General features: G+C 43.0%; 1 protein-coding gene across 1 annotated transcript in view; it reads left to right on the forward strand.

Moving 5' to 3' along the window:
• The window catches only part of OTUD4 (OTU deubiquitinase 4), a 70,246-nt gene that overhangs the window by 17,733 nt on the left and 25,895 nt on the right, over nucleotides 1-26,618 (forward strand). The window contains exons 5-14 of the mRNA XM_088448434.1: nucleotides 1,288-1,360; nucleotides 2,120-2,201; nucleotides 3,846-3,993; nucleotides 4,360-4,417; nucleotides 5,112-5,223; nucleotides 6,503-6,567; nucleotides 8,782-8,882; nucleotides 9,294-9,418; nucleotides 9,506-9,677; nucleotides 25,672-25,834. Coding sequence (XP_088304560.1) covers nucleotides 1,288-1,360; nucleotides 2,120-2,201; nucleotides 3,846-3,993; nucleotides 4,360-4,417; nucleotides 5,112-5,223; nucleotides 6,503-6,567; nucleotides 8,782-8,882; nucleotides 9,294-9,418; nucleotides 9,506-9,677; nucleotides 25,672-25,834 — 1,099 coding nt within the window. The remainder of the gene's footprint in view (nucleotides 1-1,287; nucleotides 1,361-2,119; nucleotides 2,202-3,845; nucleotides 3,994-4,359; nucleotides 4,418-5,111; nucleotides 5,224-6,502; nucleotides 6,568-8,781; nucleotides 8,883-9,293; nucleotides 9,419-9,505; nucleotides 9,678-25,671; nucleotides 25,835-26,618) is intronic.

Raw genomic sequence — 26,618 nt, forward strand, 5'->3', positions numbered from 1 at the left:
ACATTCAAAAGGTTGGTTAAGTTTAGTTTTAGGCTAACATAAAAAAACAACCTTGTGTCTAAATGGCGTTCATATAACCCTGTCGACTGACTGTTGGTCGACCTAATGACCGTCGTCATTTTTAATGTCGATATTCAGGACCAGCTAACCTCCTGTATGTCGACCTTTTATATTGTCGACCTTTTGAACCACACTCCCTAAGCCACATTACACAGTAACATTTTCACACGTTTACCTTTTTGTTAAATGTTAATAAACCTAAAGGATAGCTAACAGAAAGCATATCTGGATTTTCAGTTTTGGGGTAAATTCTATAAGTTACACAATAACACTGACCATTCCCTTATGGAGCAGATTTGTCAACTGTGTCAGATGAGCGATTGAACGATTTGACCAACGATTTGAACTATGAACGATTTTTGACTACATTAAAATGAATGGAATCATCCAGATCTGACTGCAAACACATCAGATGTCAGATATAGTTATCTGACCATTGGGAATGCTTATCGCGCATTGTTCAGACATGTCAGATTTTCCTTCAGATATGAACGATTTTTTAAATCTGTATCGTTCAGATCTGAAGAAAAATCTGACCATGTGTATGCACCATTACCTGTATCCGGCATACTTCATGATCTGGTGACTTGCTTCTCACTTCTTTTTCCAGTTGCCTGTTTAAAACCGACAAACTGTCAACACATAGGCAACGTGCTGTTGGCTTGATGAAAGCCACGGGACTGCAAAGAGCGGCACTAGACTATTAGCCTTGGGTAAATGAATTTCAGTGGTATTTAACTTAAAGATTTCTTTTTTTAAATTCAGTACACAGAAAATTCAGCTTTGTGTGGTTTCATCTTTTAAAGCCGGGGTGGGCAATAAGCTGCCCTCCAGCTAGAATAGAACAACACATCCCAGCAATCCCTGGCAGAGTTTTGCGATTTGGCCATGATAAAAACTGTCGCAGGGCATGTTGGGATGTGTAGTTGAACAGTAGCTGGTGGGCCACTTATTGCCCACCCCTGATTTAAAGTGAAGCTGTACATGAAAATCTGATTCAACATTACAAATGAAGCTAGCTGTTTGTTCTAGAAATTACATAATACTTATCAGTAAATGTACTTGTGTGGGCTTATTTAGTCCATTCAAGCACATACGTTTTGTGTTGTATATGTAATATGCAGTTTTTAAGTTATTTGCATGTTTTTCTCAGGGAAAGGAATTGATTGTAATGTTAATTAAATGCATTTTTAAAATAAGTGATTTTTTTTTTTTTTTTTTTTTAAGGAAAGATTTTATAATTTATCAAGAACCTTATGTTTCTCCTGCCCATGTCACTGATAATGGCTTTTCGGATAAGGTTGGTTGGAATTTCACTCTACAAATTTTAGGTGTAATATATATTGCGCAAGTGAATGTTAACTGATGCTATTACTCCAGTATTATTTGAGAACAACCAAATTATTATATACCTTTCATAAAGTGGATGAATATATTTTTAGAGCTTTATCAGTTGCTTGTGTGAAACCACTGGAACCTTATTATATGGTCATCCATTTAGTGTCCTCTAATGTACTTGCAATGCGACAAGCACTTCTGTGTATTAGGATGCAAAAAGCAGTAGTGAACAATACCCCTTTCATACCACTCTCACTCTGCTGAAATAACCCAGGATATTGCTGGGTCGACCCTGGTCATGGCACAGTGTGCAAGGATCCCTGAAAAAATAACCCTGGTTGAGTGACCCGGGTCATGCCTAACATCATATGAATGGTGGGTGTGGAGCAGTCACCACCCACTTTTTATGACCTCACAAGTTTAGCAGGTTAGACCCAGGTTTAGTTGATTGGGGCCTACCCCCAAGTGAAGATTTGCCATAGGCTGTGATACTTTATAGCTCATTCTGGGTACCGGGAGTTTTAAGCAATATCTTTGCCATATAATACAAGATCTGTCAAAGTCTTTTGAGGCAGTGATAATACAAGTATTCTCAGTGTGAGTAATGGGAACGTGTTCCAGTAAAAAAGATATACCTTTTCGTCACTTAAAATTTTTCTTTGGTGACTATTTTGTGTTCGTTCTTGTATAAAAGCTTGATGCTTGTGCATTTCTCTTTTAGATAATGCTTTGTTTTTCTAATGGAAATCATTATGACATTATATACTCTGCTGACTTTGCTGAGAATGCCGCTTTGTGCCAATGTAAGTAACTGTAGGATAATTCTATGGAACTTTATTTCATTACTATGTATGGAACATTATTCATAAATATCTAGTCCACGTCCACTAGCTTTGTTGTACATGGGTTATACCTTTTTTTTGTATGGGAAATTAGGAATATAGATAAGTGTAATCAAAGAAAAAACATTCAAGCTAATTCTTAACATTTTGTCAGGTTTATTCTTAAAAGTTTTCATAGATCTGGATGGATGTAGTTTGTATCTGTAAGTTCTCTTATTCTGAAAGCCGCAATGGGTTTATCTGGTGGTATAATCAAACTCCTAGAGGTATATTTACCAAAGTGAGAGCTTTTAGAAGTGGAGATGTTGCCCTTAGCAACCAATCAGATTCTAGCTATTATCTTCTAGAAGCTTCTAGATAAATGTTAAGTAGAATCTGGTTGCTATGGGCAACATCTCCACTTCTAAAAACTCTCCACTTTAGTAAATATACCCCCTAGCATATTAAAACAAAGGAAGCCTTCACCCTAAATAGCTTCTGTCAGCATCTGGCCTTTTCATACCTCATGAGTGACCTGTTATGTTACAGCATTTACTGAATTTGTACTCCAGTTCCTCCAACAATCAGAAGCATGGAGCTTCCATGGTTTAGACCCCTGCCAGTGGCGCATGCAGAGGGTTTTTCGGATTACCCAGACCCCCTCCCATTCCCCTGGTGGTCAGATTATTTATTTTTTTCTGAGACGAAGACATTCTTCTTCTCTACGATGTTCTACTGACACTGACGTATGGTGAGGGGGCAGCTTCCTAGAAGTACAGGATATGTGCACCTTCAGTTAAATCCCCCTGTATATAAAAACCAGTCTGGGGGTGTTGGACTGTTCAAACACTATTTACAGGGTGTGCATACATTAGCCACTACATCCTTGCTCGCAACAGGAGAGCCCTCTGCGTGTTTGGAGACACGATGTGTCCGCAGCTCCTTAGACTCCTTAAACTGATGGCCACCTGATCTGCGTTCTGTGTTTTCCGGATTTGTGCGTGAGCGACGGATATGTGATGCTTTCAGTGGGCGTCTCTAAGCACTTGACGCGGGTGAGTCAATTGCATATTTTTGCAATTGCGTCTCGTGAACTGCGAGTTTGTAATCGCGGCCGTGGGCTATTTAATTGTAGCCCCTCGTAACCCGCAGACGGGCTGCAATTAATTGCGGTTTTCTGCAGCATGAGGAAATAGGCTTGTAATTGAATCTGTTCCGTAAGCTGGGTACACAACATGCTTTGATGTGACCCAGCGACGATGCAAAGTAACGATACATTGTGCGCACCATACACACTGTACGATTCGGTGCACAGCTCTGCGATGCCATTACACGTTGCATGTAACTGTTCTGCTCCGTTCATTGCATTATCCCATCTGCTGTGCAGAACAACGGATGGGACAATGCAATGATTGACCGTCGTGAACGATTGCTCCTGGCATACACACCACGCGCTATATGATGTGTGTACCCAGCTTAAGTCTAATTTGATGCCAATCTGTGCATGTTATTTGGGGATGATGTGTCTACAGTAATACAGTTTTAGAGATGGCTTTTGTGTTGGTGCAGATAATGACTTACCCCTCTACCAACTAATCTGACATGCTTCTCTCTTTATTTGTTAAGCTATAATTTATGAATTGCTCTATGAAAAGGTATTTGAGGTTGATGTTGAAAAATATGTGTCAAAAGAGTCCAGTATCGACCTCCAAGCTGAAGAGGAGGTGTTTGAGAGCGGTGCTTCCGGATCTGATGGGGAAAGCACAGATGCTGGGTAAGGGTGATTGTAATGTGCATTAATGTATGTCATTTAAGCTAATAGAAATGACTCCCAGTGACTATATATGAAGATTTCCTTAATTTTATTTTAATTCAAGTATGTGTTACCTGCTGTAGAGTTACTTTTTTTTTTTTTTTTTAAAGACTAATAAACACAAAATAAGTTTTTTGTTTTTTTTTAAGGTTTGCTTAGGTTCTAATTAAATTGTTGCTGCTGAAAAACAAATAGAAAAGACAATGGAATAAAACAATAATTTGAGAGACCCCAAACAATTTGCTGAATTTATATGTTAAGATATGGAGAATTTACATATAGATTGTTGCTTTTTTTATGTGAATTATTGATTTTCTCCAATTGCAGGAATAACCAACATAATTTTGCTGATATGAATGGGTTTAAGACTCACAAGGATGGAAAGGTATGCTTCAGATGTTGTATGAGGACGTCAGACCATTCCCCCAAATGCACTTCCTAACATCACAGATGCTTTGTCCTCCTGTATGCCCATTTGCAATGATCACATGCAGTTGCGTGGCTTCTTAAGGCTTGAAAACTTGGATCCTAAAAACGTGCCAGTTACAGTGCAGACACAACATCAGATGTTATCTGCACATTAGACATGTTCTCATTGCCTCCTTGCAGCATAGCGTACAAGTCACTTGATACAAACTCTTTTATAACGGCATTAACACTTCATAATGCTGACAACATTGAAATTGAAGCAGTGGTAATTAATGTCAGAAAGCGTGTGTGCATTGGCTCATTAGCGTTTATAAAGCACAATCTTAACAGACCATGTATTCTGCTTTAGTGACCGATGTTAAATATATTTGGGTATTTATTTCCGTATATATATGATCCGTAGAGAATATGCACCCTTTAAAAAGAATTAGCAAGAAGCCATATGTAAGTTGAATATATATTTATTAGTAAGTGTTGCAGGGCACTGAGAATTGTTCTTGTACTTCAACAATGTGAATATTTGTGAAATAAACAGACACACATTCTATTCTCGTTGGTTGTATTTGCAAACATTGTAACACCAATTATTGGTATAAGAACTGTCTTCTTTTTTTAAAGTGTGATTTACCCAAAATTCTCCTAATCTGCAGCTTTCACAAAGAAATGATGAGCTACCCAGAGTCCCTTCATCTGTTGTTCGATCACTTAACCCGGGGGTTTACAGAAATGTGGAATATGAGATTTGGATGAAATTACAGAGAGGTAAAAATGCTTTTCTTCCACTAACACATGGTAGCAGGATTAGCAGAGTGTGAGTTCCCATTGCCTGCAAACCCCATTACATAGTCCCTGCATGTAGTAAAAATAGATGGATGTGCTGTATTGTACAAAATGGGGTACAGACCTGGCTACCTCCTTCGTTACTTCTGCTTCCATAACCTACATCTTTCTCACAAGCATGAGTAGTAGAGGCTCTTACCTTTTTTTTTTTTTTGGCCAGAACCTAGATTATATTTTGAATTCAGCTTTATGACCTATGGCTATGTCTTGGCATAATAATGCCTTGTAATTGAAAGTATGTCTTGTTAAACTTAAGTTTGGGGAAATTAGCAACTTGTACAACAAAATGAAATTAAAACCCCCTTAGGCATACTTTTATTGGAGGGGTAACCCACAGGTTAAGAATATCTGCAGTGTTAGACAATTATTCTGCATTTTATAGAGCTTTTGTGTATACTTTAGTTATGGCTGTACATCAGGTTATTTCTCCCTCTCTAGATGGTTATTCAGCCATTCTATTCTGTCAATATTCCTATTGTAGACACTGCCGCAATGGGGCCTCTTAAACCCTACGTACACTGCATCCAGGTATTGTGGTTGTCCTTGGTGCAGCTATAGCAATGTAAGGACTACAATGGGCTGTAGTTCACTTTTCCTCCATCCACGTGCCCCCAATGAGAAGATCCGTTACAGAAATCGGTCTTTAGTATCATTAGCTAAATTGACTTCTGGGCCGCGGGCATCATGGATCAATGCGCAAGCTGCAAACAAACCCCTTGTCATAGAAAATTAAACTCCCAAGTGCAAAAATGCTAAATATACATCACTCACCCTGCACCCATACTTCCAAATACTTACCTCTCTACAGAGGCCGCTTTCCCGGTGTTCTGTGCCCGGAGTCTACTGAATGTGTCCGTACGCCGCGGCTGCCCCTGCCCCAAGTGACTACATATTTTTAGTTATACAAATATGTATATGTATTTTTTTTTTAACTAGAGTATTTTCTAATAGCATAAATGTTGAAATCTGTTGTATGCACACATTTTAGAAACTTCGAAGTACAAAATAAATGCTAATTAATGGTAATAAGCCTTTTAAATATGTTTCAATTACTTTGAAAATGTATTTGAAATATTGTGTATTTTTGTCTGTCTTCTTTACACTGCATGTCAGGAAAAGGCAACTACTATTCATTGTATTAACGTACGTTCTATTACTCACACCTTCTGTATAATGCTTGGGTATGATTGTGTCTGTTTAGATCAGGAAAAGCTGGACTTCTCCATTGCTTCCGGAATGCAGTATTCTGTTGGAGACAAATGCCAAGTGAGTTGTTTTTTTTTGTTTCATAAATACAAATATCTCAAATAAAAAGAAAAATATACACCGTAATAGTACAAAAACAAAAAGAACATTGTACTTTGTACTTTGATTACTAGTAAAAATGACACCTTACAACCTTCTTGACTGAACAGTTGTCAGCGCTGAATGTTGTTTTCCATTATATACAACAATCTACAGAGTTGATTCAATTAGAAGCACCCGCAATTTTCCCTTAATTGCATTGACTCCTTAAATAAAAAAAAAACAGTCCCAAATATACCCTATAAATGACCTTAGGGAAGAATAATATTTTAATGCTGCGTTGATCTGTGTGCGTTAGTGCAGGCTCTAATGTGCACCACTCCAAAATATGACTTTCATCCTTTTTTTTTTTTTTTTTTTTTTAAGTGGTAGGCTAATATCTAGAAAGAATATAAGCAACGAAATTTTTGGTATGCACTTTTTGTGTGTTATATTGGTTCCTGGAAGTACTGTGCTTTCTTAAACCTTATTAACTGTTCTCACATGTTTATGCATACACCCCTCTGCATTCCAAATCCAGGGTGTGTACGTCATTCCCTTCACCATGTGCTTTCTAGCATATCTAGTGTTACCTGTTAAGTTTATTCTTCCAGTTTTACTACTGTTCTTTTTATGTGTTTGGACAGCATTAAAAAAGATTTGATACAACTAAATCACTAGGATCTTAGTACCCCAAAGCAGTAAATATCAGACATTAGCAAGCAATATACTTGTAAATAACTCCTTATAAAAAAAGCACCAAAACACAAACCTTTGTTAGATAATGGTTTCCACTCCTAATCATGCTTTCCATATACTTTAGTTATTATAATTTTCAGAAAAAAACTCCTGGACTTATGCTACCATGTGCTTCTTGACCAGGGGTCTATTTACTAAGCTGTGTTAGGAGATAAAGTGAACGGAGATAAGGTACCAGCCAATCAGCTCCTAACTGTAATTTTTCAAACACAGCCTGTGAAATGGCAGTTAGGAGCTGATTGGCTGGTACTTTATCACCGTTAACTTTATCTCCTAACACAACTTAGTAAATAGTCCCCTAAGTTCCTTATGGCTAAAACCAAACTAGGTTTGTATTCAAGTCAGTGTATTGGGCTAGTAAGGCAGTAGGCCTGATTCAGAGTTGTACACACAGCAGCTGGCTGTAAATCTGCTAATGTTTCAGGAGGCGACTTGTGTAAAGAGACGCCTGCTGCAAGCTTCTATGATCCACTGCTGAGTCTCGGGATGCAACATCGAATCATCTGCGAAAACATCGGCTATCTGAGTAACCCTTAGGTTATGTAAGATGGATGGTGTTTTCACTCTGCCGGGGCCTGTGAAGCTGCGTGGCAAGATGTAGCAACTGGCCTCAGCACACCTTGCACATGGGGCAGATGCCCCCTGTATTTAAGAACACTAACTATCACCACCCCTCCCTCGGTCCCAAATAGGCTTAGGAGGGACTGCGATTGCAGTCAGTGATCGGGCACGTGTTCCACATCAGAGTTGTGTTTAAACCATCAGGTTTACGTGCAACTCTGAATCAGGCCCAATATTAAGCTGGTGGGATATCTAATGCAGGAGCAATTAGCTTTCACTATAAATGTAGTGAGCAGCTCGAGTCAGTTATTTTTAGTCATTACTTTAGTATTGCTTTGAGTTACTAAAGTATGGTAACAGCATAGGAAAATACTTGGAAGGTAATGGCTGCATGTACATATAAACGTTTGGTCTGCTGTATTTTGGGATGTGGTATACAAGGTCGACAGTCATCATGTCGACATGAGAATTTCGGCATTGCCGAAATGTCAACGTTTGTCATGTGTACACCGCTGAAATGTTGACATGATAGAAAGTCGACAAGCAGTCTGCTCCTCACTGCATCAGCGGCTTCCGGCGGTAATGTGTGGAGCCTTTCCGTAGCAGACATATGACAGAGCAGTATTTTCCTACTAACCCAAACCTCCCCAATAACCTAATCCTAACCTCCTGTACCGCAGCCTAACCCTAATGTCCACATTCTGAGAGCGTTGGGATTTCACATGTGGACATTGTGATCATGTCGACATTCTGAGAATGTCAATATTGTGCCTGTTGACATTTTTTTAAGATTGTCGACATCATAACTGCAATTGTAAAGGTGGTAATTGCTCTAATTGAAAGTTTTTGGAACTTAATAACCCTTACTGATTGTAGGTCTGCTTAGAGCCAGGAGGAGTGTTTTATGATGCGCACATCCAGGAAGTCGGCGTGGAGAATGGACCAGCTGTTGTATTTGTGGAGGAGCTGGGACAGAAGTATGTGTCTTTGCTTTAGTTAAACCTCTGCTCTTTCCACAGGGCATGTAAGAATACAATATTGGTGCCTTGTGTAATTGCAGTAGATTTCAGTGTATACTCCTATTCCCTGGCTCAGACCACTCCTGGATTTGTATGTTTTATGAAATCTACATACTCTTATACGTTACTTCATTGGGTTTATTTTGGCAGTATGTTTTTGGTTGATGTCTACTTTCCTTCACCATTCAGCCAATTGTGTCACAAATGCGGCATTTTATTTTAAGTACCCTTTGCGAACTACAGTATATAATTGTGGCATTTTAGGAGTGCACCTAGATGGAGCCAATGTAGCTACACCTAGAGTCTTGTGCTTTTTATATACTGTATACATTATTTGTACTCCAGTCCTAGTATAACTTCTTTCTGTAGATTTGATGTTCAGCTGAAAAACCTTAAACCAGCCCACTTGGCAACAAGCACTGTCGAGGGCTGGAACACTGTTGCGGGGAAAAAGTTGAAGAAGTCGTCTGCAATTGGCCCAGCTGTACAGTTTGGTAAGTATCTGTAGATATCCTATATGATTCTCTAAGATAATATTGGGGTTTTGATACAAAGAAACATGCTGTATTTGTTATTGTTAGAGAAGGACTACAGGGGACAAAAGGGTTATGGGAAACCAATAAAGTCTCAGCCTGCCTCGTCTCCTCGCCTGCAACAAGCCTCTGCGGCCAAGCAGCACTGGCAGTCTTCAGATCAAGCCAGTCTAACTGAGAGCAAGGGACGGAGTAGGACTCCTCCAAAAGTGCCTGGAAGGTAAGCTGCAATGGCATGTTGTCCTGTTTATGTGGTTACATACAGTATATTGATGGGGAGGGGGGGGGAATCCATAAAAAAGTAATGTTAAAGTGGATTTCGTGTTAAAGTGCCATGATTTCATATTAGAGGCCCTAGTCCGTAAATGAACAGACATATTGAGCAGAGAAAATTGTTTTGCATCTTCCACTCAATTTGTTATGCACAGTGGTGCTTAAAAGTTTCTGAATCCGTCAGAATTTTCTATATTTCTGCTGAAATTTGGCCTAAAACTACGTCAGATTTTCACACAAGTCCTAAAAGCAGATAAAGAGGAACAAATGAGTCAAAAAAATTAGACGAGCTCTTTATTGAGGAAAATGATCCAATTTCACATTTCTGTTAGTGGCCAAAGTATGTGAACCTTTTCTTTCAGTATCTGGTATGACCCCCTTGTGCAGCAATAACTGCCTCTAAATGTTTCCGGTAATTGTTGATTAGTCCTGAACATCGGCTTGGAGGAATTTTACCCCATTCTTCCGTACAGGTCCTTCCACAATATTTTGTTTGGATTAAGGTCAGGACTTTGACTTGGCTATTCCATTGTAAGATGCCAGGATGGACAGTTGCATCTGCCACTTAGATGCCCTTAATTTTTCTATGAATGTGTAACTAAATGTAAGAGACACAGAGCTTGATTCAGAGGTGAGCGTAGTTGCATTCGCAGGTGCGGTTAAGGACGCAATATATGCTAAAGATTTAACTTATGTGTCGTGCTCAGAGACACCCACCTCTGGTGTCTCATGTCCGCTGCAGACATACTGCCCTGACACGCCTGTCTGAACCCCAACCCTCCGGTAGCTCTCCAAAACGCTGGCTACCTGTTACTGATAATGAGACAAAATCCTCTCTTGGCACACTGTTTCTGCTCCATTGCCGAACGTGCACACAACTGCTTTGGTGCATGCACCGTAGCAAAACCTTGCTCCACTGAGTCTGCAATCGACATTCAGTCCACCTCTGAATCAGGCCCTAAGTGTGCCGTTTAACAATGGGGCACACAGTGTTTCCACTCTAAAGGGTCAAATATAAGCCACTTAGAATCCATGTGGAAAGAAGGTGAATGTGTTGCTCTTCTTACCTGGGTGGAATTCAACTACCCAGTACTAATAACTTACAGAATTTTGACTATTATTTGAATATTGAAGGTGCTGAGAACCAAGCGTTTCCTAAGAATATCCATCATTAAAGTATGTTTGAGACCAATTGGGACTTGCAATAGGTATTCCTTTAGGTGAAGGCACAGAGACTAGCCCCTGAAGAAGTCTCCAAGAAGACGAAACACGTAGGGTAACTGTTTTTCATCCTAATTCGGTGACTACACCACTATGAATATATGCTTTAAGCCTAAGGGTGAATCCTCCATGTTCAAATGTGGAACCCTGTAAATCTAATCAGCACCGTCTAAAATTGTATTGGTACTTTATAAAATATTTTTTAAGCTTTTATAAGGGTGTCAACAGCTTTTTGTCCACAAAAAACTACTAGGTATTTATATGTGAATATTTTTATATTCTATAGCTTTATTTTGGCGTTTTAATCCGGAACGGCCTTTTTTTTTTTTTTTTTAATGAATTCTCCTGTTTAAACTGTAAAGTGAAGCGCTAACTCAGACCTTTTTCCATTTCTATTATCCAGTCCCACTAACAGGGGACTCTATATGAGTAGCTGATAAGTTTAAAAGTTTTAGGCAGGTAAGGGAAAAAATGCTGCAAAATAAGAATGCTTTCAAAAATAGAAGTGTTAATAGTTTATATTTAGCAATTACCAAAATGCAAAATGAATGAACAGAAGAGAAATCAAATCAATATTTGTTGTGACAACCTTTTGCCTTCAAAACAGCATCAATTCTTCTAGGTACACTTGCAAAGAGTTTTTGAAGGAACTTGGCAGGGAGGTTGTTACAAACATCTTCGAAAACTAACCACTGATCTTCTGTGGATATAGGCTTGCTCAAATCCTTCTCCATGTAATCCCAGGCAGACTCGATGATGAGATCAGGCCTCTGTGAGGGCCATATCATCACTTCCTGGACTCCTTGTTCTTTACGCTAAAGATAGGTCTTACTGACATTGGCTGTATGTTTGGTGGTCGTCCTGCTGCAGAAAAATTTTAAGCCAATCAGACGCCTCCCTGATGGTATTGCATGACGGATGTATTTCTCAGCATTGAGGACACCATTAATCCTGACCAAATCCCCAACTCCATTTGCTGAAGTGCAGCCCCAAACTTGCAAGGAACCTTCACCATGCTTCACTGTTGCCTGTAGTCACTCTCTATTGTACCGCTTTCCAGCCCTTCGGCAAACAAACTGCCTTCTGTTACAGTCAAATATTTAAAATTCTGAATCATCAGTCCAGAGCACCTGCTGCCATTTTTTTCTGCATCCGAGTTCCTAAGTTTTCGTGCATAGCTGACTCGCTTGGCCTTGTTTCCACATCGAAGGTATGGCTTTTTGTGCGCAATTCTTCCATGAAGACCACTCCTGGCCACACTTCTCCGAACAGTAGATGTTTGTACCTGGGTCCCACTGGTTTCTGTCAGTTCTGCTGATGGCACTGCTGGACATCTTCTGATTTCAAAGGGATGTAAGCATGATGTGTCTGTCATCTGATGCACTAAGTTTCCTTGGCCCACCACTGCGTCTACGGTCCTCAACGTTGCCTGTTTCTTTGTGCTTCTTCAAGAGGACATCTTGAAACCCCAGTCTGCTTTGAAATCTTTGCCTGGGAGAGACCTTGCAGTATAAATACAGTGGTGCAGTAAAAATACCTTTGCTGTGCTCAGTCTTGCCATGGTGTATGACATGTAACATGAAACAACATCACCTTTGTAGCAGAGATGGCTGTTCCTCATCCAATTTTAAGCCTCCTACACAGCTGTTTCTTATTCAGTTAATGACTGTGTTTCAACCTACATATGAAAATGATGCTCATCATCACCTGTTTAGTATGATTGGTTAATCATACACCTGACTATATAATCCTACAAAATCTCTGACTTTGTGCAAGTGTACCTAGAAGAATTGATGCTGTTTTGAAGGCAAAGGGTGGTCACACCAAATATTGACTTGATTTAGATTGCTCTTCATTCACTTTGCATTTTGTTAATTGATACAAAGAAACTACTAACACTTCTATTTTTTTAAAGCATTCTTACTTTGCTGCATTTTTTCCACACCCGCCTAAAACTTTGTATATGTGTGTGTATATATGTGTGTGTATGTATGTATGTATGTGTATATATATATATATATAATAGAAATCCACAGCGGCGGCACTCTGACTCCAAAGAAACAGCACAGGGAAATGTGATTGCCATCACCAATGTTTCGGAGCGTTTATTTCAGCCACTGTTCCTTGATGAAGGGACTGAAATAAATGCTCAAACGTTGGTGATAGCAATCACATTTTCCTGTTCTGTGTCTTTGGAGTCAGAGTGCCGCCGTTGTGGATTTTGTACTTGTTGAGTCATTCTGTGGCTGACCTGAATTGGAAGGCACCTGCACATTTATATTTTATTATGTGAGTGCCACCTTTGGGGATTTTCTAATAATAATAATAAAAAATAAATATGTGTGTGTGTGTGTGTGTATATATTATAAAATGTATTAATTATATTTACTCTCTATCATCCACTGGGGAACTCCTGGAGTTACGCAGGGTTATAGCCAATGGAGAGTGAAGCCTGGCACTTTAGTTCTGAAGACTGGAAACTGGCTCCTCTCTAGCCCACTGAATCAGATTAGTTTAAGTGCTCGATGATGCTGGGCGCTCGTTCAGGCTACAGCCTGGAAGGCTTTTATTTTCTTATAAATGAAGGCAGTCCAAAAACTTCTTTTGTCAGAGGTCATTGTTCCAGTGGGACAAAGGTCCAAAGATTTTTATTACAATCTTTGTCGTTCCAAAATCAGATGAATCGGTGCGACACATCCTCAACCTCAAGGCCTTAAATGTTCATTTGAGTTTCCACAAATTCAAGATGGAGTTCATTCGGTCAGTAACTACCGGTATGGAAGAAGGGGAATTCCCGGTGTCCCTGGACATTTGGAATGCTTACTTACACATCCCCATCAGTCCTATCTTTGGTTTGCGAATACCCACTTTCAGTTCGGGATCTCCTCTGCCCCTTGTGTCTTTACTAAGATTATGGTGATGATGGTGGCCCAGCTTCGGTTCTTGGTTGTTACGATCGTCCCTTAACTCGACGATCTTTTTTTCAATGTGACATATTAAGAGATACTTTTCTGTCATCTGCAATTAACTTCGTTTACACGCCTGGATGATCAACAAGTGATCAAATCTAGTTCCGTCTCGGCATTTGATATTTCTCGGAATGCTGTTTGACATGTCCTTGTAGAGGATCTTCCTTCCACAAGACTAGGTATCGTCACTCCAGTCATTGATTCGTCTGGTGCTCCGGAAGAGGATGGTCTGCTCCATTTTGGCACGTGCCTCTTGGAAGATGGTGTCAACGTTTGAGGCAGTCCCGTTCGGCAGATTCCACTCCAGGATTCAACTGGATCTGACCACACCTTCACCTGTCCCGTGTGATTTCTCTCCCCTGAGGCTCATCTGTACCTTCTATGGTGGTTGGACACGACACCTATTAGACTTTTCTCCATCTGGAATAGTCACCATGAATGCCAGCCTCAGAGGGTGGGGTGTCCCGTGGTGCATCAGTCTCTGTTCCAGGGCCTCTGGTCCCGAAAAGAGGCATTGCTCCCCATGAACGTCCTCAAGCTCAGAGAAATTCACAGGGCTCTTTTTGCTGCTCAAGGGCTTCTGAAAGATTGGCCCATCCAGGTCCAATCCCTGGAACAAAGAGTCGCCTGACGATGCAGTAGACGACTCATATCTTCCAGGGGACCGAACAGCACATGCCAGTCATCTGTGCAATTTTCATCCCAGGAGTTAAAAATTGGGAGGCAGATTACCTCAGCCGTCGGGATCTTCACCCCGACGAGTGGTCTCTTCACCTGGAGGTGTTCCAGGATCTAGTGGACAAGTCGGGCCTTCCGGAAGTAGATCTAATGGCCTAACTCCTCAATCACGAGGTGCCCATTTATTGTTCGAGAACCAGAGATCCTGCAGCTCTAGTAGTAGACGTTCTGTCTCTGCCTTGGTCCTTTTGTCTCATTTACCTGTTTCTTCATTTCCTGCAAATTCTCAACTGCATCAAGCAGGAGTGGGCAAGGGTAATCATGGTGGCCCCATATTGGCCAAGAAGGGCTTGGTACACTGATCTTCAGGGTCTTCTCATAGACGACCCATGGCCTCTTTCTCTGCGGCTGGACCTTCTTCGTCAGGGTACGTTTGTTTAGCGGAACTTGCCTCAGCTGCATTTGATGGCGTGGCTGTTGATTTCTCAATTTTAATAGCTAAGGGTATTCTGGACAAGGTTTTTCCGACCATGCTTTGGGCCCGGGAAGCTGGCCTCTGCTCTAGTTTATCATTTTATCTGTCGGGCCTATGTGTCTTGGTATAAGGGGCAACGGTTCCCTCCTAATTTTTTCATTGTTTCAGGTTCCACTCAGTATTTGCTGCTGGTCTTCGTTTGGGGTCATTGAAGGTGCAGGTGTCTGCTCTGTCCATCATTGTTTCAGCGTCATTTGGCCTTGCTTTCTGCTGTCCAAACTTTTATGCAGGGGGTGCTTCACCTTCAACCTCATTTTCTTACCCCCAACCTTATTGTGGTTCTAAAAAATGTTTCTGTTTTATTTCTTTGTTCCTCTGGACTCAGTTGATTTGAAGTATTTAACTTGGAAGACCGTTTTCCTTCTGGCGATTTGCCTTTGTCAGACGTGTGTCTGACTTGAGTGCTCTGTCCTTTCGTTCTACTTATTTGATTTTTCACAACGATAGGTTTTGAATGGAGCTCTCATCGATCTTTTTGCCTAAGGTTGTGACTAAATTCCACATTAATGAACGCATTGTAGTTCCAGCTTTCCAGATGAGGATTCTTTCTCTGCTCATGCTCTGGACGTTGTTCAGTCTCTTGGGTACATTTCTTGGACTTCCTCTTTCCACAAGACTGATGATTTGTTTGTCATCTGTAATGCCCTCTAAGTGGACAGTGGCTCGGTGGATTTGCGTAGTGATACAGATGTGTTCTCTTACATCCTTGACGATCGCGCTACAAACGTGCGCACACATTGTGCCATGCAATTACCCACAGCAGCATATGCTACGTTACACTATGCTGCGCACTACGATCGCACCATGCAATCCTATGGAGTCATGGGTGCGAATGCAGTGCGTGTACCCACTCGCGGGCGCATCTGTATGTCTGACCTTCCTGTGCCCTCCAGGATTTTGACTCATTCTACTCATTTGGTGGGTTCATCTTGGGCCGTGCATCATGGAGCTTCTTTTGCTCAGCTTTGTTGGGCTGCCACCTGGTTGTTCGTGCATATGTTTGTCAAATTTTACTTTTTTGATACTTATGCGGAGGCTGGTTTTGAGCACCGGGTGCTTCAGGCATCCACAACGCGCTCCCTCCAATAAAGACCGTCTCCAGTGTAACTCTTGTCCCTCAGTGGATGATGGTGAACACAGGATTTTTTTGTACAGTAAAATCCATTTATCCGAATCCATGGAATCTTGTCTCTTCAATAAACTGTGTCTTAATGCTAATGTTGCAGCTAGTGGAATTAGTACAGAGATGCCCACTGATGCTACTCCACCTCTTTGTGCAAAGAGTCGCACTATCAGCTGCACCATCAAACATTGCACCAGCCCTATGTAGGTGCAGAATGTCTCTCTGAACATGGCTGCTGGAGTCCGTGCAATTGCGGAAAAAGCTGCTGCCCTCTTGCGTCTGAAAAAAACACTTTTGCCTCCAATTTCGCTCTGTGTACCTCGGCGGTAACCATCCAGACGCATGCGCAGTTCAACTCTGATGCATGCGCAGACTTGCAACATTGTCCGCTTGTGTCCAACATCGACACTGCTTCTACCTGTGGATCATTCCAAGAGTCTTAAAATATGTTCATCTCTGGGTCAACCAAGTGCGTATTACTTCCAACAATGGGCATAGTTGTAATAGTGGTGGTTATTGTAGCGTGTTTGAAAAAACATAGTATATTTCAGTACTTGTAATATGCAGGCGCACACTCACAATTGTACAATGCCAATCCATCAGCCTTTACTCAATATGAGCAACTGTGGTGTTTGTTTTTTAGAGGCATAATTGGTGTTTTGTGCATAGTATTTGTGTGTTTTATTAAGAAGGAGCACATACTTAACACAAACTTGTATATAAATGAACAACAAAAAAAGCAAATATGTGCAGCCAGATAGTCCGAATCTGTTTGCTAGTGATAGTGACCATCATCTTTGCCACCCAGAATTTGTACCCGCCATTCTCTAATGATTATGCATCTGATCACCTTTCTGAGCATATGCACAGTGATTTCATGCCAGATATATAGCTCTCACCAGACCTAAATACCAATGGTTCACTTTGCTAGTGTATAAAAGTAATGGATTAAAGGGCACAGCTGTCATGAAAAGAAGGGAGATAGTTCAAAGTTACAGTAGTGTGCACCCTGTCAAGGGAATCCATGACCTACAGTACTTTCATAGAACTGATGAACGTAAGGCAGGAGCGTTATTTATCCAACACATACCATAATAATGGCCACTTTTAAAAAGTAGAAACATTATTATATTCATTTGAGTGCATATATTTCAAATGTTTGTCCCCTTGTTGGAATGGAATTGCAGTTGCGCAACACAGAGCTAATAAGAGCTAATTTGCAGAGATTTGAACTTATTAACAAGCTGCTGGATCTTTTCCTTTCCCTTCTGTAAAAATTACAACTACTCTATAAAGACTTCCTGGATTGAGGTCAGAAATCCCATGAATCGGCTGAACACTGAGAAATTGAAAGGAGATGTGCTCTTGCTGTTCAGAATTAGGTGATTACCCATGTTTCGTAAAAGCATTGAGGCCTGGGGGGTCTTAAAGATAGAAGGGCACAAGAATCTCCTTCATTGTAGTCTCCAGGGGGGATCGGTATGATTTACCGCCAGACACATGTCCGGTTCAAATCCTGACGCCGGAAGAATGGCACCAGTGAAACTCCCGACTGCGCTAAAGGTAAGTACTAACTAACCTACCCCCCCCCCAACCCTAACCTCCCTCCCTAGTGCCTAACCCTAACCTCCCTCTAAGTGTCTAAACCTAACCCTCCCAAACGCGGCTGTCCACGTCCGGCTTACCTTCGATCGGGATGCTGGTCGAAGGGGCTTCCGGCGTATGTAAAATGATCGTGATTTCGACCCTTGCCGGGGTTAGACAGTCGGGATGCCGACAGTCGGCATTTAGACCGTCGGCATCTCGACTGCATATCCTCCAGGGGCTATATTTACAAATCTGCGGCTTGTGTAAGCCACTGCTTCTCGGCGGGTTGCAGCTGAACGTTTAAAGCGACTCTCGCATTCAGTGTAAAGGACTTCGGGCTTTACACTGAGCGTTAGTGCTGCTTTAAATTTTCAGCTCCATCTCGCTGAGATGTGGTGGTTTAAAATATAGTTCCAGGTGTCAACAAGCTTCATCTGAGAGCCTAGGGAATGCCACAGTGTCCAGATAGGTGAAAAACTGCACCACACGGTAACTTGCTAGAGTGGGAGAAGTGCAAAGGCAGATCACCTCACTAATCAGTATTGGCTTACAGTAGGGGGCTGTTTATACTTCACTTTGGGTTTCAAGGAGTCTGGGGATGATGGTACATGCATAAGGGCCGGTTTTATTGGGAAATCTGGAGTATGATGCATATTGCCCCAACAAGATCTGACCATACCATATACTTTCTTCTTTGGGGTCCATGGGGTCCACAGCCATTACGTTGGGTATGAATCCCGGTCACCAAACAGCTAACACAGACGAGCTCTCTGATCCCAGGATGCACCGGGTTTCCTCCTCATATACCCCACCCCCTGCCTCAGGTAGCCAGTTCTTCCTGTTTGGTGTGTTCACCACATAGACAGTGGGACTGCGGGAGCAGTCCTGCAGACGAGTAACAAAAAAAGAAAAGAAAAAGAGAGACTTTTACTCTCTATCTCAGCGGGTGGTCTGAGCTGTCCTGGAAGCAGCCTCGCGCCTGATTCCAGGCGCACCGGCCACGCGCTGCAACTACCTCCTCCGACGCCGCACCGCTAGCCTTGGCAGGTCCATGGCTGTGGATTCGGCAGGGACTCTTATGCCCTGGACCGCAACCGGATCAAGGGGATGGCAGGTAAGCAGGTGGTTGCGGCGACCGCTGATGCCGGGACCACGTGGCGGTCGAGCCTACGGCGGTGATACTGGCCGGAGGCGCGCTGCAGTCAGGAGGCATACGGCTTGTTCTCCTAGCCTAGACCGCTGGGATTTGATGTTCCTGACCAGCCGGGGCTTGTGGTGGCGGCCAGGTCAGTTTACCGGGCAGGTCCAAGCAGCATAGGGGAGGTACGCTTCCCCGGCGGCCCCTCCCCCAATCCACACGCTAGTTCAGTCCTCTGGCACAGTTGATTGTGGATTGCTCCTCCCAGCCTCCATATAGGGCAGCCAGCGTGTATGTCAGTTGCTCTCTGAATGCTGCTCCTACAATCGAGGACGCTGGGCAGTCTCCCTGTATACCTTGCCTACTGCTGGTCTAGGTTTTTACAGGGCTCTATCCTACCTAAGCTTGGGCTGATTGTGGTAGTGAGCGCTTATATGCGTATGGCTCGCAGAGTATTTATGCATGACATGTGATTGTTGTTTATGGATACTGTTTCTTCTGTAAAAGAACTGTAATTCCTGTATACTGTCACTGTCTCTCCCCTTCCCTTGCTACAGGTGTGTGGGTTGAGAGTAGAAAGCAGCACATATACGCTCAGAACCAGTGGCATAATTGATATGTCTGAGTCTGAGGGTCAGGTGGCGGGAGCCCCGTTGCTGATATCCTGTGTAGCCTGCAAGGCAGGTTTGTCACCACAGGATTTTCTACAAAATGGGCTTTGTGGGAACTGTTTCAGACAGCCACCACACCAATTAAGTTTGCCTGTTTCAGGCCCTGAGCCTCCTTGGGCATCATTTTCTCAGGTTATGGCTCAGGTGGCGGAGCGGCTGGTTGCCCCGGTACCACCGGTTTGGGGTTTGCCTCAGCAGGTGCATCCTATGCCCATGATGTGGCCGCCTTGGATGGACCCTGGTGCTGGTAAGGTTATGGCATCATCCTCGGGGGTTTTTCAGCCTCAGGCTGTCAAGCCAAAGCAGCCTAAATCTAGGCGCCATGTACCGCCTTACATGGGTGAGTACTCCAGTGCCGCCTCCTCCGAGGAACAAGCACAGGACTCTTTGCAGGAGTCTAGCTCCGAGGGAGGTGATGATCATTTCCCAGTAGCCGATGTCCCTTTTCTGATAAGGGCTGTAAAATCGGTGTTAAATATCAAGGAAGGGGATCGTCCGCTTAGGAAAGCCCCCCTGTTCAAGCGCCAGAAAGTGGTTAAGGCAGAATTCCCAAAGTCTGAACATTTATCAGAACTTATGGAGGAAGCCTGGGTCCGTCCGGATAAGAGAAGCCATTCGTCTAAAAGAATGGCGCTTCTATATCCTTTTCCAGCAGAGGACTGTGTCAAGTGGGAGAATCCACCATCAGTTGATGCACTTGTGGCACAGCTGATTAAACGTACCACTTTGCTAATCCCAGCAGTTTCGCTGAAGGAAACCACGAATAGGAGACTGGAGACTTGTCTCAAATCTATTTTTTCGCTGGCAGGAACGGCCACCCGCCCAGCTATGGCAACTGCCTGGGTAGCAAGAGCTATTGAGGAGTGGGCCAAGACTCTAACGGAGTCTTTACCAGATGCCTCTAAGGAGCAACTGGATATGATCTCCTTTATTAGAGAAGGAGCCTCTTATTGGGTGATGCCGCCTTGGATCCTTTCCTCTAAAGTTTCAGCTGAGTCCGTGGTGGCACGTAGGATCCTCTGGTTGAAGGATTGGAGGGCAGATGCCGGATCCAAAAAGGCCCTAGGATTCCTTCCATTCACAGGAGGTGTTCTCTTTGGTCCAGAACTGGACAAAATTGTATCCTCCATGGCAGCCTCAAAAATGGCAGGTTTGCCATCAGCAACCTCGCCACATTGAGGAGGGCGTCCTTTCGGGGGTTTCGGCCGCAGGGCAAGGCCAAAGGTCAGCCCTCAGCGAGATTTCCACCAAGAAAGGCAGGACCCAGAACAAACGTCCAAGATCTAGGGTCCAGGATAAACCAGTGGCCTGATGGGACAGGCCTCCCTCTGGGGTATCCCAGGGTGGGGGGCCGACTGCTTCGGTTCTCAGAGCCCTGGCAACTCACGACGGAGGATGCCTGACTTTGGGGAGCTGTTTCCCCGAGGGTACGCCCTGACGGGTGGGTTCAGAAAGAGCTTTGGCCCTCTAGAAGGCTATTCTTGCCTTACTAGCATCAGAAGTAGTGATTCCGGTGCCAGAGAACCAGTTCCGAGAGGGGTTTTACTCCAATCTGTTCCTGGTTCAGAAACCGAATGGGTCATACCGGCCTATTCTGAATCTGAGAGCGCTCAACAAATTTGTTTGAGCCCCCGGGTTCAGGATGGAAACATTGCGATCGATTGTGTTGGCAATGGAGCAGGGGGACTATATGGTGACCTTAGATATACAGGATGCCTACCTCCACATCCCAATCACACAGGCTCATCAAAAATTTCTTCGTTTTGTGGTAGGGGAGGAACGTTTTCAGTTCCAGGCCCTGCCGTTTGGCCTGTCCACAGCCCCTCGGGTATTCACCAAGGAGATGGCAGTGATGATGGCATGCCTCAGACGCCAAGGCGTCAGGATTTTGCCTTACTTGGACGACCTCCTGTTGCTGGGGCAGTCCCCACAGCAGTTACAGGATCATTTGAGGCTGATAGTATCATATCTGTACAGTCACGGCTGGATCATAAACTGGCAAAAGTCGTCACCCTGGCCAGTACAACAGATGTGCCATTTGGGAGCGAGATTGGACTCGTGGTGCAGAAAATATATCTGCCGGAGGAGAAGATCCTTGCCTTACAATCACGAATACGCAGGTTGCATTGCAACAGGCAGATATCTGTTCTAGTAGCCATGCAGGTCCTGGGGTCGATGGTGGCCACCTTCAGGATGGTGGAATACGCTCAATTCCACTCCAGACCACTACAGCGATTCATTATGTCTCACTGGAACAGGGATCATCGCACGATCAGGTCTCAGCTGCTGCGTCTCTCTCCAGAGGTACAGTTGTCCCTGACCTGGTGGTTGCAGACAAAGCATCTCAGGCAGGGTCGCCCCTTTTGGGTGTCAGATTGGACATTGGTCAAAACCGACGCCAGTCTTCAAGGTTGGGGGGCGATGAGAGGGTCACACACTTTCCAAGGAAAGTGGTCAGTGACGGAAAGCCGGCTACCGATAAACATCCTGGAATTAAGAGCTATATTCAAAGCTTTAGTGCAGGCTCAGGAAATCTTAAAGGGCAGGTCAGTGCAGATACAGTCGGACAATCGCACCACGGTCGCCTACTTAAATCATCAAGGGGGCACGAGGAGTCGGGCTGCCTTGGCAGAGGTATCAAGAATCCTGGTACGTGCAGAGACTCATCTGCCCACGATATCTGCCGTGTTCATTCCAGGAATCCTGAATTGGGAAGCCGATTTTCTCAGTCGGCAAGAGATAAATGCAGGGGAATGGGCCCTACATCCACAGGTTTTTCGGAACCTTGTGGACAGGTGGGGGTCTACCAGAAATAGATCTGATGGCATCAAGAAGGAAAAACAAGGTTCCCAGGTACGGATCCTGGACAAGAGATCCGAGAGCAGAGTTTGTAGACGCACTGACAGTAAAGTGGCGTTACAAGCTGGTATATTTGTTTCCCCCGTTTGCTCTTCTGCCCAGAGTTGTCAGAAAGATCAAACAAGAGAGCAGCATCGTCATATTAATAGCTCCGGCATGGCCGAGATGGCACTGGTTCACAGATCTACGGTCTCTCTCCATAGACACTCCATGGCCTCTCCCATTGAGACCGGATCTGTTGCTACAGGGTCCCTGCTGGTACCCGGATCTTCATCGGCTATCTTTGACGGCATGGCTCTTGAGGCCTCCGTCTTGAGAAAAAAGGGGTTTTCCGAATCTGTTATACGGACGATGCTGAAGGCACGGAAACCATCCTCAGCCAGTATATATTATAGGGTTTGGCATACTTTCTTTCAGTGGTGTGAACTGAAAGGGTATGATCCACATAAATTCCTGATTTCTAGAGTGCTTGATTTTCTTCAAAGTGGTCTGGAAAAAGGGCTCCGCCTGGCCTCTTTAAGGGTACAGGTGTCAGCTCTTTCAGTCTGGTTCCAACATAAAATTGCTCTGAGACCGGATATAAAGACCTTTTTGCAGGGGGTGTTGAGGATTCAACCTCCCTTCGTTTCCCCGGTTGTTCCGTGGGACCTGAAGGTTTTACAGGCCTCCGTTCGAGCCTTTAAATTCAATAGACATCAAGTGGCTAACAGCAAAGACGGTATTCCTCCTTGCTATGGCATCTGCATGTAGAGTGTTAGATTTGGCTGCGCTTTCCTTCCGTGAGCCGTTCTTGATATTTCATCAAGATAGAGCAGTACTACGTACTAGGGAGGGTTATCTTCCGAAAGTGGTGTCTAAATTTCATATTAATGAAGAAATAGTAGTTCCAGCATTTCAGGGCACAAGTCTCTCACAAGGTGAGGCTTCCCTGGATGTGGTCCGTGCGTTGAGAATTTATGTTAAACGCACGAGCAAATGGAGGAAGTTCGATTCACTTTTTGTGCTTTATGGTTGTCATAAGCGTGGCTGGCCAGCCAATAAACAGACACTGGCCAGGTGGATTCGCATGGCAATTTCATTGGCTTATACACAGGCTGGTATGCGTGTGCCGGATTCAGTGACGGCACATTCTACTAGGGCGGTAGGTCCATCATGGGCGGCCCGCCGGGGAGCTTCTGCTGAGCAATTATGTAAAGCAGCCACATGGTCTTCCATCCATACCTTTGTCAAATTTTATGCATTTGCCACTTTTGCCTCTCAGGATGCCTCCTTTGGGCGTAAGATTCTCCTCTCTTCCGAGAGTCCAGAGCGTCCCCGCCCGTAGGGTTATTGCTTTGGGATATCCCCAACGTAATGGCTGTGGACCCCATGGACCCCGAAGAAGAAAATAAGAGTTATGGTATAACATACCTTTTGTTAACTCTTTCTTCGAGGTCCATGGGGTCCACAGGACACCCACCCAGACACACCTGTAGTTCTGGGGGAGGTTTTCCGTAGTTTCTTCTCTTGAGAGTCTGGACTCGTAAGTATGGGTCTTTTCTTTCTTACCCTTTGTTTGTCTCTGCCTGCTTGAGCTTGGTAACTTACTGGCTATCTGAGGCAGGAGGTGGGGTATATGAGGAGGAAACCCGGTGCATCCTGGGAGCAGAGAGCTCGTTTGTGTTAACTGTTTGGTGACCGGGATTCATACCCAACATAATGGCTATGGACCCCATGGACCTTGAAGAAAAAGAGTTAACAAAGGTATGTTATACCATAACTCTTATTCCTGTAGATGTATCGTAACTAAATCCTGTGAGCCTGGCTCTTTCTGATACAAACATTTACACGTCTGTGGGAAAAACTTGGGTACTGCACGTGGCGAGCAGAGATTACACATACTTTTCAGAGCCATCTTAGAATCCATCAAATGCATCTCATTCTTATTCAGCAAAGTCTCCACTTTTTCTCTTTAGAGGGTTTGATGCATCTCCCTTAAAGTAACAACCGGTGTAGATGTCTACAAGGATAGTAGTCTGCTGTTCTAGGCTCGTGATAGCCAGCCATTCTCAGTCCAATCATTATTTCCTTACCACCCTCTCTCTAAATATTGTTGTAACCATCTTCTGGTTTAAATTCTTATCCTTCATTTAGGGGTGAATGTACTAAGCTTTGGAGAGAGAAAAAGTGGGTGGATATAAAGTACATACCGATCTGTTCCTAACTGTCAGCCTACTGTAATATGGCAGTTAGGAGCTGCTTGGTTGGTACTTTATCTCTCTGCACTTTATCTCTCTCAAAGGTTTAGTACATCTACCCCAAGTTCTCTTCTAGCTGCAAGCACTGCTATTTGGCTCATGCTCTTTATTAAAACACATTCTCAATGCTTCCTTAAGGCAGGAAACATTGGGCCTGATTCAGACTTGGGAATAGAGTGAGATATCTCTCTCAACTGATCATCTTGGTAAAACCATGCTGCACTGCAGGTGGGGCAGATTTAAAATGTGCAGAGAGATTTAGATTTGGGAGGAGTGTTTCCAAACTGACATGTAAATTGTAGAGTAATAATAAAGCTGTGCAGTATTTGTGGGCTACATACAAAAGCAGCCACTATTTACCACACATGTAAAAAAAATGTATGTATTTACACCCCTTACATTGCAATATGGTATGTTTAGGTTCACAGTTGAGAGAGAGATCTCTCTATTCCCAAGTCTGAATCGGGCCCATTATCTGTATCTCCTATAAACCTATATAGCCATAACAAATATACAATATATGTAATTGCAGATGAGGAGCCACTAATGAGAGGGATTGCTAATGGCTGCTGGTAAAGATGGCCGTCCAAATAAAAGATTTTTGGTACAGGTTTCTTATCTATTGCTGTCTGGAGGTTGCACAATACCAGATTTATTTTCTCTGTATATTTGCACCAGTCAAATTTAGTGGGATCTGTTACACAGATTGTTGTGCTCTTGTTTAATGTTTTCATCTTCATTATCCAGTTAATGGTTTATCCCTTTTTTGTATTCTGCTATAAAAAGTAGGATAAGCAAGATAAGAGATTTATTACATTGTTTTGTATTCAAACATGTTCTTTTAAGGGTTTTATTTATTTAACTTGAAGAATCTATGCAAGTAAATTTGGGAGTATACTAGGAGTGCTTCCTTCTTTTCCCAGGAAGTTTGAGCGGGAGCGTAGTGAGGAATCAAACTACTATAAAAGAGAGAATCTTCACTTTGGTCTGACTCCTGAGGAACGTCGGGAGAAACAAGTCATTGAGGAGTCCAAATCCTTGTATGAGATGCAGCACAGGGACACAGAGGCATTTCCAGCCCTATCTGTGAGTGTTTATCTGGTTTCTTTTACGTACACAAAGATCAGACATTCATTTGTGTTGATAAAAGTAGTAAAACAGCTCTAATTATATTTAATTTTATTTAGTAACATTATCTCATGGAGATTGTCCCCAGGTTTAAGGAGACCTTAATTTGCACCTATTTTCATAACTTTTTCCTTATGTATTATGAAGACAATCAAATATGTAAAATACAATGCCATTTTGATGTTTTGTTCAGTTTGATAGCTTCCATGCACTTCTTATTACAATGCCATTTTGATGTTTTGTTCAGTTTGATAGCTTCCATGCACTTCTTATTACAATGCCATTTTGATGTTTTGTTCAGTTTGATAGCTTCCATGCACTTCTTATTACAATGCCATTTTGATGTTTTGTTCAGTTTGATAGCTTCCATGCACTTCTTATTACAATGCCATTTTGATGTTTTGTTCAGTTTGATAGCTTCCATGCACTTCTTATTACAATGCCATTTTGATGTTTTGTTCAGTTTGATAGCTTCCATGCACTTCTTAGTGTGTACTTTAATATTTTTGCCTAAAAGAAAAAACTAGGATGAAGTACAGATGTGTCCTCATACAGCTAGCCTCAAAACACCACACAGCGTGACTTTTCTGGCGTGAGTGAGCACCGGATCCTGTGCTACTCTGCTAGCGTCAGGCGTCTTTTTTTGCAGAAAATGAGTCTAAGTCGCGATGCGACTAGTTAGCACCAGTAGACTTTGCTGATTAATTTGATAAGTGACACTTGTTATAAAAGTGTTGCATAC

This window comes from Taudactylus pleione, unplaced genomic scaffold (assembly GCF_031769625.1).
Source record: "Taudactylus pleione unplaced genomic scaffold, aTauple2 ptg000021l, whole genome shotgun sequence".
Classification (NCBI taxonomy): domain Eukaryota; kingdom Metazoa; phylum Chordata; class Amphibia; order Anura; family Myobatrachidae; genus Taudactylus; species Taudactylus pleione.